This window comes from Candoia aspera, chromosome 1, assembly GCF_035149785.1.
Source record: "Candoia aspera isolate rCanAsp1 chromosome 1, rCanAsp1.hap2, whole genome shotgun sequence".
Lineage (NCBI taxonomy): Eukaryota > Metazoa > Chordata > Lepidosauria > Squamata > Boidae > Candoia > Candoia aspera.
Window position 1 is genome coordinate 253,428,538 of NC_086153.1, and position 14,020 is coordinate 253,442,557.

Genomic DNA, 14,020 nt, shown 5'->3' on the forward strand with positions numbered 1-14,020 from the left:
GGAGGCGCTGGTGCACCCCCTCCTCAAGAAACCATCGCTGGACCCTATTGTACTGGACCATTTCCATCCAGTCTCCCACCTCCCCTTTTGGGGGAAGGTGGTTGAGAAAGTGGTGGTTTTGCAGCTCCAGAAGATCCTGGATGAAACAGATTATCTAGACCCCTTCCAGTCAGGTTTCAGGCCCGGTTATGGGATGGAAACGGCACTGGTCGCACCTATGGATGACCTCTGATGAGAGTGGGATGGAGGTAGTGCATCCATCCTGGCTCTTCTTGACCTCTCAGTGGCTTTCGATACCATCAACCATGGTATCCTTTTGGGTTGGCTCAGGGAGTTGGGGGTGGGCGGTGTAGTCTTGTGCTGGTTCACCTCCTTCCTCCAATTGGTGGTGATAGGGAGCGAGAGATCCAGCCTGCAGCCCCTTTTTTGTGGGGTGCCGCAGGGCTTGGTACTCTCTCCGCTCCTTTTTAACATCTACATGAAACCTCTGGGTGAGATCATCTGTCACCATGGGATGAGGTATCATCAATATGCTGATGATACTCAATTATATATTCCCATCCCGGGTGAAGTAAGTAATGCTGTGACCACCCTCTCCAGGTGCCTGGGGGCCTGGATGGGGAACAACAGGCTTCGACTAAACCCTAGAAAGACGGAGTGGCTGTGGATTAATGGCACCTCAGGTTCTGGGAAACTGTCACCTTTAGTGCTGGATGGGGTTGTGCTGCCCCAGACAGACCTGCTGCGTAACTTGGGAGTCCAAGTTACGAGGAGCAGGTGGCAGCCATGGCCAGGAGGGCCTTTGCGCAACTTTGTGTTGTGCGCCAGTTACGCCCTTTCCTGGACCGAGAGGCCCTTCGAACAGTCACTCATGCCCTGGTCATCTCCCATATAGACTACTGTAATGCACTCTACATGGGGCTACCCTTGAAGAATATCTGGAAGCTATAACAGGTCCAGAATGCAGCCGCATAGGCAATCTTGGGCGCTCCAAGTTTGTACAAGTAAAACCTTTGTTGCGTGAGCTGCACTGGGTTCCAGTCTGCTTCCGGGTCCAATTCAAGCTGTTGGTTATCACCTTTAAAGCCCTGCACAGCATGGGACCAGGATATCTGAGGGACCGTCTCATCCCTATTACATCGACCTGCCCTACCTGGTCATGCAGGGATGGCATGTTATGGATTCCATCCGTAAAAGAATTCCATCTAGTGGGGTCTTGGAAGTGTGCCTTCTCTGCAGTAGCTCCCACCCTTTGGAACATCCTTCCCCCAGAGGTGAGACAGGCCCCTGTGCTCCTGGACTTTCGAAAAAGATTAAAGACCTGGTTTTGCCAGCAGGCTTGGAACAGGAGGGGGAATAGCCATACCTGGGGATGGCTAGTGCCCTAGAGTGATTTTTGATGGACCTATTACACCCATGGATTGATAAAGAACTCTCAGCCATCTAGATTCCATAACATTTTTATTTTTATGGTATTTATTGTATTTATAATTGTTTTGAATTTGAATTTTGTTTTTATTGTAAACTGCCCAGAGTCCCTCCTTGGGAGGGAGATGGGCTGTGATAAAGTTTGATTGATTGATTGATAAACAAACAAACAAACAAACAAACAAACCTATAATTTGGGGTAACTGTACTCTTTTTCACAAGTAGTCCGCTCATAGAATGAACTAACTAGGCAGGCTTCGATGTTTCATTTGACAAAAAACACTAATTAATTAAAATAAACCTAACTGCTAAGTTAGCTGAGTTCTCTCATTAAGTCATGCAATAATGCTTTCTAAGTTTATCAGCTCTCATAGAGATGAACATTTTTTTATGTACTGAGAGTTTAAGGAAGCAGCCCAAATCTTATTTTTCTGTAGAATGGAAAATACTAAACCAAATGTAATTGATTTAATTTTGGCTTAGTTTGCTGTGTGAACGTTGCCATTATAGTTTGAACTCAACAGAATTATTTCCAAGTAAATATACATATATAGGATTGTATGTCAACAATTATAAATTTTTTCCTTCAAACTTGTTTTCATAATTATTAATGTGACCAATTAACTGGTATAAACTGTATACAGACTACTAAGAACCACAGTACCGTTTCTTTAACAGCAATCCCTATGAAACATATGGTAATTTGGGGAGAATCAGGGAGTCTGAAACATACTTTATAGTATGAGGTGGGTCAACTGTTCAGATTAGGAGGAAAAAAAATATCCTCCTAAAAAATGCAGAATCAATGTTCTGCATTACCCAAAGTAGCTTTTTAGCTGGACAAATGTCAGGTTTTGTTCAGCAGGAATAGGTATTATTTATGCTGTTCCTGATAAATTCTTAAAGACTATAGAACTATAGTCTTTAACTATAGTCTAGAGGGACGCGGTGGCGCTGCGGGTTAAACCGCTGAGCTGTCGATCGGAAGGTCGGCGGTTCGAAACCGCGCGGCGGGGTGAGCTCCCGTTGCTCGTCCCAGCTTCTGCACACCAAGCAGTTCGAAAACATGCAAATGTGAGTAGATTAATTGGTACCGCTTCGGCGGGAAGGTAACGGCGTTCCGTGAGTCATGCTGGCCACATGACCCGGAAGTGTCCTATGGACAACGCCGGCTCCAAGGCTTTGAAACGGAGATGAGCACCGCCCCCTAGAGTCGGACACGACTGGACTTTACGTCAAGGGAAACCTTTACCTTTACCTTATAGAACTATAAGAAACTAGGAAGAACTATGCTACCCATAGGCCATAGACCACAAAATTCCAGCAAATCCAACCATACCTTTATCTTCATTCTTTGATGTTGTCAGGATGGAGGCTGAGGAGGAGGAGGAGGTTCAGCCAATTGCAGAAAAAGCGAGAGTGCGCCTTTAGCAGCAAGTTCCAGAGCCACCTATCGGTGGAGGCAGATTCACCGCCACCTATCGGTGTGCAAGAAAGGAGGCTAGAAAGGTGGGCTGAGCAGCAAGAGAAGCGATTGGCTCCTGCACAAAAAAGGCGGGAAAGCCGAAGATATAAAGATCGCCAGAAGCCAGAGCCAGTTGTCAGAGACAACAGTTCTCTTCTCCCTGCCTTGCCCTCGGAACATAGCACTGGTGTCTCTATATTGTAGGCATTCATCATCTTTCATATAATCCTACTCCATAGGGTTGAATTAAGACCTGTTTTATATAGTAAGAGATACTGTAGAAGTCTGTAGAGAGCTGATATACTATACATGTTGATGAACAACACATATTTCTTGTGTTCTTATCACCACTGTTTACTATATTACATATAATAGTTGAAAATCCTAACGTTTTCTTCTCCTAACTTCCCAAGATTCTATCAATTTTTTAATCTTTTTTGTTGTTGTTTTGTTTTCCCAGGAGTTAATCCTTGTTATTATCACCAGGCCCAGTTAATTCCAGTTAATATAAGCACCAACATTTACTACCATACCCCTTACCAAAAATATACTTCAGCTATTTGTTCTGCTATCATAGAGGCTATCTATACCAGTACCAACATACTATATATGTTGGTTCCAAGCTTTTTGATTTTACTTTATTTTTTTATTAAAGATTCAAGAACCAAGTAAAACCAGGTACAAGGTAATGGACATGGAAATGTGAACAGTGACTGGGCTCATTTATTGCTTTAAATCTTAACTTACGTGACTATTGTTGGAATTATCAGAGGTCAACTCAGTATTGTCTCATAAGCATATGGGGGCCTTTCTAGCAAATGCATCTCTATTGTGCTTGTGGGATATCACATAGGTCACCTGATTTCCACTTCCTCCTCTTCCTTGGGCTTGGGGATTAACAATCTCCATTACCCTTCTGGCAGACAAGCAAGCAGGAAGAGCTTGCCGCTTTTTTCATCATCCAGTGATGTTTAAGTGCTTTCTACTATGAACCTACCTGTATCCAGATCTACTGAATAAAAGTAAGCTACCTCTATTTTTCTTCATCTAACTACTGTGTGAAGACTGAATTTATTTCTGAACGTAATTAAGCTTAATGTGCAAGTTCTTTTTTTTGGTTCATGCTTCTACTCTGCAAGATTGCTGTTAGCTGCTTGGAGTTCTTTTATTAACCTTTAAAAACTCCATCAACTATAACATGGTTTACTATTATTGAATAACTGTGTTTGTATAATGCTAAACATAATCTCAAATTTGGGTTATTGTGATGTACTGTACTTTCAGAGAACTCTGGTTTTAGCTGATCAAGAGGGCTGTAGTTAGTGCAAAATACTGCAGCTAGGTTGCTAAACAGGGCAACTTATTGTAAATAAATTACAGTGTTTGGAATCAGTTGCACTAGTTGCCTATAATTATCAAGCTAAATTAAAAATGAACAGCAAGCTGTGCATGACTCAGGCCTTGGAAATCTGAAGGACCACCATACTGCTTACTATCTCCATGAAAATTAGCACAGAATTCTGCACTTTTCAGACAATAATTACGTGTCAGCCGAAATAATGGCATTCTTGACATGGCTACCTGGGTTATGGAATTCCCTCCTTGTCCAGTTGGCAACAAGGTTAGTTAACTTCTGGAATCAACTAAAGGCCTGGTTTGCTTTCTCAAACTTTAGACTGAATATATGCTTTTGTGTCACTGCAATTCTGTCGTCATTCCCATGGTCCTGTTTATTTTACAATTTTAACCTTTGTAATTTCAGTAAGATTTATTGGTTTTATTGTATGTAATTTTGGAATTTTTTTTGCAAAAACCAAGTCCAAAATTATAATAAATGTAACAATTTTTTGTTATAAATTTGTAATAAATAAACCATGGTTTAAAGCCACAATGGCTAGATTCACACAGTGTGCTGTTAAATCACATGATGGCTTACTATGATATACAGACCCAGCCATACATTTATAATTAAATTTTAAAAATATGCCTTGACCACATTCTAACTTGGACAGGATACCTTAATAGTGGTCCCACCCATTGCTCTATCTTGCTGTTGTACTAAAAAAAACTGGGCATAAATAGGCCAAATTCCTCACTTCCTCATTTAACTAATGTCAATAGCACATATCAACTTACTCATCTAGGATCAAATCTGAATTACAGTGTTTGAAACTGAAACAAAATTAACAAAGAAACAAAAATAAGGAATTTCCTTCTCTTTCTCCCAACTCCCATAATATACAAGATCCCAAAATTAAACAGAACTACAACATTAGAAGTGTACTTTAAGGACAAATATTTTAATGCTATGTTAGTCTTAAAATATTAATATTAAATTATTTGTTCCTATGTTATTATTTAACCATTTTGAGAATCAGAGAGCTGAAAAACAATACAACTTGCATATTTAGGATTGAGAAAATACTACTTGTTTTCATAACAAGATTTGATACAAGGTTTATGGACATCTAATTATATAAATATATGCAATATGATATATAAAGCAACATATTTTATAAGCAGGATAATTTAAAATGGGCATTTAGTCTCTACTTTAGTGCAATATTCTTATGCACAAACTGAAGGAAAATAGAAATCTTAAATACTAGAAAGCAAGTACCAACTTGCCTGCTTAAGCCTACTAAGAATCTACAATACTTTTAACAGTAAAAACAACAGTTCTGTGTCTTGAAGCTTATATTGACTTTTCTGCAGCCCCTTTTTCCTCCCCACTCTCTTCCCCTTCATCCATAGCAATGTTATCATACTCAGTAAAGGGTTCTTAGTGATATTTAGTAATGTGTTTTATTCTCAGTGAGACTTAGTGATATATTTTGTTTCACCATTTGATTTAAAAAGACCAATGCATGGATTTTTGTTTAAAGGATCTTAATTGGTTCTGATTTTGTAGAATTTTCCATTGGTAGCACAGGTGGTTTGCGCTACTGGCAATTCTATTCTCCATTGGTAAATACTGACCAGACCACATTATCCATGGTAAAAGGGTACACATATGCACTCTTTTTGGCACACAGTTCTATTTAGAGGACAACTCTTAGAATATTTTTATGTGTTTTATGCATGTACAAAATGGTGAATAGCTTTACATGCACATCCTTTTAAAAAAGATCTTGTTATCTATGGTTTTGTTATTTGTGATTGTTAGACTGAAAAGGAGCTTTCATAAATAATGAGGGCATCTCTATATCTAAATAAAAGTTTAATTCTCCTCCTGAGAGTTTTACTTATTTGTAACATGTTTCCATGCAACATCAGCCATTTGGGAAGAAAAAAAACACATTATTTCTGGACTATCACTAAACAAATGTATAGGTACAATGTATATTTAATACACTATTAAAATTTTACCATGGTACCATTAATGTAAAAACAAACAATAATTCAGATTAGACTCATTAATTTTGGTCAGTGAAAGAACAAACAAGATGCAATATGGAGGTGATTCTATAGGGCAAACAATATATTCAGCAAAAATCAAGGGACTTTAAGGTTTGAAAAATTAAACTATATCATTGTGGCTATTTATGGGCTCTATGTTGTCCAAAAGAAATGCTGGCTGGACTGCTATTCTGCTAATACATGGCTTATCTTAGTGTTTGATGACAAGCCATAGTGTTCTGGTTCACAGGTATAACACTAAATCTTAAACCGTATTTACAAATCATAATGGCTAAGTTCAGCTACTGGTAAACTCATAATCTATATAAATGTATATGGTTTATGCAGTGTATCCAGACACATGCTTGTTCAACTAATCACAGGTAAACAAACTGTTCTTTATTAAAATGTGCAAATCCAGTCAAACATTTTATACAAATTTAAGTTATAAAAACTGAAGCACAAATGTCTTATACAAAACATGCATTAGATTATGGGTCATGAGTAAAAGCTGTTCATTCTGATGCATAATATATATTTTCTGCTGTATTATAAGTATGGATTAATATACAGCATTTAGGTATCTCTAATTTCTTATTGCATAAATTTGAAGAATTTTTAGAAATTGAAGTATAGGATTCCTCAACAAATACAAAATCCATCCTCTAAAGTTTAGCACAACAACAAAAAGTTCAGTCTTCACTTTTATTTGACACTTTACAAATCTACTTGAAGTATTAATTTTTATTTATTTATTTTCTATCCTGCCTATTATTTTTATAAATAACTCAAGCAAACATACCTAATACTCCTTCCTCCTCCTATTTTCCCCACAACAACAACCCTGTGAGGTGGGCTGGGCTGAGAGAGAGTGACTGGCCCAAAGTCATCAACTCTTCTCATTATGGATGATTGCACATAAACAATTGAAACAACAACAGTGTCACTAATTCCATATCTTGCAAAGACAGAGATAAAAATTAAACCTGTAATGTCCATCAGGCCACACCATAATTTAACCTCTGTTACAATTAGGTAAGAAAATACCTTATAAAAGGCATAAAAAAACCAAAACACCCTTAAAGGTATTTGTATATCTAAGTATCCAGAACCATAAGCTAGTGCCAATATCCAGATTTTACATACCTTCCTTTCTCACACCTACTTTTTCAGCAAGTTCAGTCCTTTTAAATTCAGACAGCACTATCCATGCCAGATATATTTATATCACAATATAAAAACAACTCAGAGTTTTTATAGGAATAATGTTGTAAGTAAATGAAGCCACGAAGACTACAGAACCTTAGGTCTAAATACCTAATCAGCCATTAAACATACCACCCAATTTTAGTATTTTTTACAACAGTACTCTTCTTTACAAGATTGTTCTGAGAACAAAATGGAGTAAATTTTATATGCATTATCCCGAGTTTCTTGGAAGGAAATACAAGATGTGAATATTAGAGAAATCACTTTATCAAATCTCCACATTATATTTATCTCACCTATTTTTTATGTTATTCAATTACTATTCACAATTCAGAAAAAAGATGTCATACCCTGTAATCAAGAGTGAACAGTTCAATGAAACAGTTCCATACAACTAGCTATGTAGCTTTCTCAAATATGCAATTAAACATAAAGCAGACACAATTTTAGTACGTTTGTGATTTTACTTTCCTCTTTCCTTTATATTTTGTACCAATTATTAAAAGCGAATGCTGAAACAGAGGAAAAATACTATATTATCCAGCAACATTAATATACTTTTTATTAAAAAAGAAAAGGGAAGTTTTGTTAAATTATTCAGAAATATAGTGGAAACTAACTTGGTTCATTCTCACTGACAGATTCACACAGAAATAAAACAAATGCATTTTAAATATTATTTACAAGATCTTTCACTAACTTCCAAAAGATTCAGTTTTTTTAATACTGGAGTTCAATATTCTGCTATGCAAATCTGTAAGTGACTGCCATTACAAATTTTCTTCATAGAAATCTCTGACTGCACAACATAATAGGAATGAGTGACATAAAAATAAACATTTGCTTATCTTACGCCCTTAAACACACAGCACTGTGGTAATTGAACTGATAGAGATTGATGTCTGGCAAGTATGTATTGAAATACCCATGCGGTTGAAAACCTTATCTCTAGCTTGACCATTAGGATCTCAAATGTATCAGCCAATGGAGAAGTACCATATTAAAGATGGAAGAAAAAACTTAACCACCTACTCAATTCTATAGTAACACAATGATAAAATGGAAAGGCTATGAAAATGCTCTGTGATCATGGCACTACATGTAGTTATACATAGAAATAAATTATATTGTGGATAAATAGCTCTTTGGGTTAACAAATAATTTCCTTAATCTGCCTATAATTCAGCATTCATATTTGTAATTCAAGTTAGAGAAAGCTTTTTAAAACCAAAAATAGATATTTCAGTCAATAAAATAATAAAACTGGGGTTACTACTAAGCTATGGTCTGTTGTATAATGACTGAATTCACATTAAACTGAACCATAATCATAGTTTATAAATCACAGGGCCTGAATTCACGTACATTGCCCCAAAACAAAACTACACTGCCCCAAAACAAAACTAAACCACATTAGGATCCATTAACATGATGTGTGGATCCAAACAAACAAAGCCTTAAAACAAATACTATGTATAGGTTTATACATAGCACCAATACATTATATGTGTAATACATATTATGAGGAATACATAATATGTAGGCACTGCTGTTTGGGATTAGCAAATCGTGTGAATTTGGCTACTATGGTTCTTAATGCATTGTCTCTAATTAATACTGTATGTTGCATGCCCAGGATTGTTCCTTGGTCTACAGCATGGCATCTGAATCCAATGATTAACAGCCCAAGATTGTTCCTTGGTCTACAGCATGGTATCTGAATCCAATCATTAACAATTAAGCAGATCTAGCAACCAAATTATTCCACATCATTACTCATCTCAAACAGGAAACTGAAGTGCTGGATGGAGCCAAAGCAGGGACAGGAAAGAACAAGAGATATCAGCCTGCCTACTAGCCTGTTATTAAAAAAAATGCTAAGGCCACCCCCCTCTTAAAATGCAAGATAGCTCAGTGAGACTTAAGCATGATCAGTACATTGTGCAATATGGAGTGTGAGATAGAAAATTAAAAATGGAACATGGGGGCTGAGCTTATGGAGTGGCCTACTGAAGAGGGCTTGAATGACTAGCTGAACACTCTTACCAATACACTGAAACAATTTGTTGCAGATTCTATTTGTTTCTTTCAGGAATGGCAACCTGGATCACTAAAAAACAACATATGAATTTCTACAAAACTCAGGAATCTTCAGAGTCATACAAAAATCATAACTTTTTTGGTTTAAGCTTTAACCAGAAAATGGCCATATAAATAGTAAAAAGATAGGGGCACAGAATTACTAAAACAATAAAGCCGTTCATTTTAACGTTCTGGGAGGATTTTTGTTTTGGCTATTATCTTTTGTTGGTGCCTTATCACACCTGACTAAAATCTAAGCATTCATCATTGTCTTCTATGGGTAGCATTATTTTCATCGTAGGGGAAGAAGATTAAGTGCAACAGAACTAAAATTGAACAGATGGTGGCTGGATTCACGCACTGCCCTAAGATGTGATTTGTTTAATCAGCCACAACGTGGTTTGGTTTTGATTTAGCATGTTGTGTGAAGCCAGACTGTATCACAACTTAGTTGTCCCTTATCACTAACCATACAGGCTAAGACTGATAGGAGTTGGCAACAATGTAAGGAGAGTGGCATGTCATCCACTCCTGATTTAATTCTATAATAGATTGAATTTGAGATATACACATTTTTAGTATGAATTGAAGCTGGGACATAAATGGAACACAGAAAATAGAGGAAACTAACCTTCTAAATCTGCTAAAAAGATAACAACTAAAGACTGTGATACATTATACAATTCCTGCCAAACAATCCTCTTGACAGCAACAAAGTGTTAATGTATGGAAATGATAATCACCTCCAAACCTACTGTCTTCAGCATCACAGTTTATCAGGGAAAAGCTTCATGGAACAAAACTATTCCACCCTCAGCCCACCCTATACCAAGAAACCTAGTGCTATAATTTTGCATACTAAGATGGCTGGAATTAGGGGCTAGAGGCATTTTTCCTTGTTCCTTATAATTGCAAAATCAGTTATTGGTTTGGAAGCAAAACAGGACAATCAGCAAAAGAGAAGGCTTTCTGCATACATGGAAGAATCTTCAAGGTATGTAAAAATAAATATCTTTCCAATATTGATTTCTCAAGGATCTAGAAAGGCAACATCCTTATGTTCTTCTAGGCATTCTGACTACATACATGCAGTGCATAAATGCAAATCATTAAGTCATCATTTGCATGCTCTGGATTCTCAAAGTAAGAATTCTGAACAGTTGCTGTCACAGTCCTGTACCCCCCCTGTTATTAGGTGGGAAACTTGAAACAAGTTATTACACTGCCCTCATCTTGTGTGTGACGTTTTGAACTCATCAACCAGCATAGAAGAGCTATTGTCTCAAAATAAGGAAGGTTGATTCAAGTTTGTGCATGATACTTCTACAAGTTCTTTAATTAAAGGGCTTTCTGAAACCATCATTTCTAAATGGAATGAATTAGAATTAAATTATTTTGTTTTTACAGGGTTTCTGAGGGTGGGCTACGGGCAAAGCAAGGCAGGCTTCTCAGTCAACAATGGAGGTTTGAGTGGTCCTACACATGGGGCATATCCAGTGGTATTCCTTTATCTTCCATAAACTATTTTCTTGAGTAAGCTGAATGATATATTCTGAGATATTAAAAGAGCTCACTACAGATTTACTTACTGCAATAAAACCATACAAAGAAAAGTTAATAAAATTTAGGATTAAAGGAAGCTGATCAGTGGAGATATTAATTTCCTCCAGATATCCTGGGTCATCTTTCCCACTAATCTTCACATTAGAATCAAATCTGTCACTTTAGTTAGGAACCCACTCATCCCCACCCCCAAAGAAATGAACAGATACTGTATAATCAGCATCAACATAAGAAACCATTTCCCCTCTATTTTTAAACGTTTTTTTTCCCTCAGTGCTTCAGGCAGCTTCCTACTCCACCCTCTCACCTTGCAGGTGTGCCTTTTTGTGCTTCCTCACCAAAATACCACCTGCATAACTGCCTACTCCCTCAGTGAAATGTGTTTCTTGCCTTGGGCTATTTGTATGTTGCTAAATGTTGGTAAGTTAAACTATAAAGCGATTCTGCTCAGAAGAGACATAGCTGCAGAATAGGAAGAAGACAGAGCAGGCAGAATTCTCCCCACCCATATAAACCATCACAGGATGAAGGATTACTGAAGAAACCAAAGCTAATTTAATTCTTGCTGACATACTGGCTTGATGATTTATTGTATTTTTGTTGTTGTTATTTTACACTTACTGTACACATATATTACAGCCCAAATAAATTTCAAGTTCAATGCAAACCACTGGTAAACATGTGCAACGTCTCTTAAGAAGCAACAAAGATTCTCCATTAAATATATTACTACAGCTATATTAAAATTCATGTAATAATCAGTTTTAAAATTTTTATTTAATACCTGCAGGGTGAGAAAACCACCTGTTATTCTATCTGATAAAATATCCTTGAAAAGTGTCTCATTAAATATTCTTTACGTTACTATCCTAGCCCCTGGGATCTGAATATTCTTGAGCAAGTTTCAGCATGAATCAACTTTTAAGCTGTAGGGCACACAGACCAAAGGCTATTGAACCTCTACGTATGAAGAAAAAAAAAAGAGAGAGAGAGAGAGAGAGAAAAGTGCAAACTGGCAAAATGAGACACAAAATGATGAAGGGGTACTGGGAATCAGTATGGTGAGCTCAAACTAGTCTCAGGTGTTTTCAGATGAGATCACCCAGAATTGGCAATCTCCATCCCTGCCACTGTTACAGCCTGGCAATTTTGTTTTTCAACCTTGGAGGCACGCATGCTATTGCTTTTTATGCTCCAGATCCTCAGTTAACAAATGGAGCCACACCTTCTTTAAAGCCTCTCTTTAAGGGACTGCTTTCCATTAATAGATGGGGTGGGGGGAGCCTTCCCTGTTTTTTTCCCCAGAGACCTCAAAAATGCCTCTCCTAGGCAACACAGGAAGTAAACATGAACTCTTGAACCTGAACGGCCTGCCCCACACACACCTTGGAAGCAAAAAAAAGAGACCAAAAGCTTTCCCTGATTCCGCTGCGTTTGCAGTGACGAAGGCACCCGGGAAACGGAAGGATCGGGAGAGGGAAAGGGGGCTTCTGTCATGCTGAACTCTTCTCCCGTGGTAGCGGGACGACACACACGTTTTTCAATTTAAAAAAGCGTGTGTGTGTGTGATGGTGGGGAAGAGAGGAAAGCGTGGCTCGGGGTTACATGGCAGCCGCGAATTCCACTGCGTCCCTCCTCTATGGCACCATGCAACGCCTCCTGTTTTCATTGTCCCTTAAACTCCCTGCACGCGCAAGTTTATCTCGCTACGCCCCTCTAAAATCCCCGCTTGAGCTCTAGGGCAATGGGGATCCCGAGGATCCTAGTGCTTTCCTACTGGCGGGCGCAGCCCCGGGGACGCTCTCTGCCCTCTCCTCTTCGGGAGACCTCTCTTCTCCGTCCCACGCCACGGAGCAGGGAAGCAGCCCAGCCTAGGAGGAGAAGGCGCCGCGAGCACGTCTCGCGGGCGCGCGAGGGAAGGCAGGCCTCGTCTCAATCCCCGGCCTTTCCTGACGCAGCCCCCCGGCCTGGCGGGGAACAGACCCTCCTTACCTGGGCTTGAGGCTGCTGGCGCCCCGTTCATAGGCCCAGACGGTGGCGGGTTGCGAAGACGCGGCAGCTGCGGCCGAACCCAATGGATCAGGGTAGCTAGGGGCTGGTGGGTAGTTCCTGTCCATCATCCGAGTGGGAAAGGAGGGGACGCCGGGGCTGCGCTCGGGGCCTGGCGCGCAAGGAGCGGCCAGCCGGGGCAGGGAGGGGGGGCTACTGCAGGGACCGAGCAGAGAGGGACGACTCCCCCTTCCCGCTCGCAGGAGGAGGGCAGCTGCGGCGGCCACCCCCCCACCCGGTCCTCCCCTCAATTTCCGCTGCGAGAGGCGGGAGGGCGGCTTAGAACCAGGGGAGCTGCGGCACGCCGCGGCCAAGTTGGCTGCGAGCTGCCTCGCCGAAGACCCATGTCGGGCTGTAGCTTTCCCAGGCTGCCCCTCCCACCCTGCTGCAGTTGACTGGGGCTGATCGCCTTCAGGACACGGGAAGCGACGCCCGCCGCCGTCGCCGCTCTTCCTGCCGCCGCTGGTAAGCGGGAGTTGCAGCCGTTGCAGAAGAAAGAAGAGGGCGCTTGCATTGGGGAGGACGCCGAGCTGGAGCGCAAAGGGATTGCCCCGACTCACGTTGTTCCCGCGGCGGCGACACGAAGCGGCGCGGGTTTTTTCTCGGTTCCCGCGGTTTCTATCTCCGCGACGCCTGTAGATGAAAAGCTTTGCTGGAATTTGTAGGCGGTTGTGTAGTACCTCTTGCATATGGTGTGCAAGTGAAATGTCCTTCTTAAGTAGACTGACAAAATAATGCATGAAGTGGCCTTGTGACCACAAAGGCTTGTCAGCTTGGAACAACACGTTTTCCCTGTGCCGTTTCCTATTTGTGTGTGCTTAATGC

The 14,020-nt window shown here is 39.9% G+C and overlaps 1 protein-coding gene across 1 annotated transcript in view; it reads right to left on the reverse strand.

Annotated features, from left to right (window-relative positions):
* QSER1 (glutamine and serine rich 1) overlaps positions 1-13,552 on the reverse strand; it is a 43,998-nt gene extending 30,446 nt beyond the window's left edge. The window contains exon 1 of the mRNA XM_063289516.1: positions 13,139-13,552. Within this exon, the coding sequence (XP_063145586.1) occupies positions 13,139-13,266 (128 nt within the window). The 5' untranslated portion in view covers positions 13,267-13,552. The remainder of the gene's footprint in view (positions 1-13,138) is intronic.
* Positions 13,553-14,020: the final 468 nt, after the last annotated feature.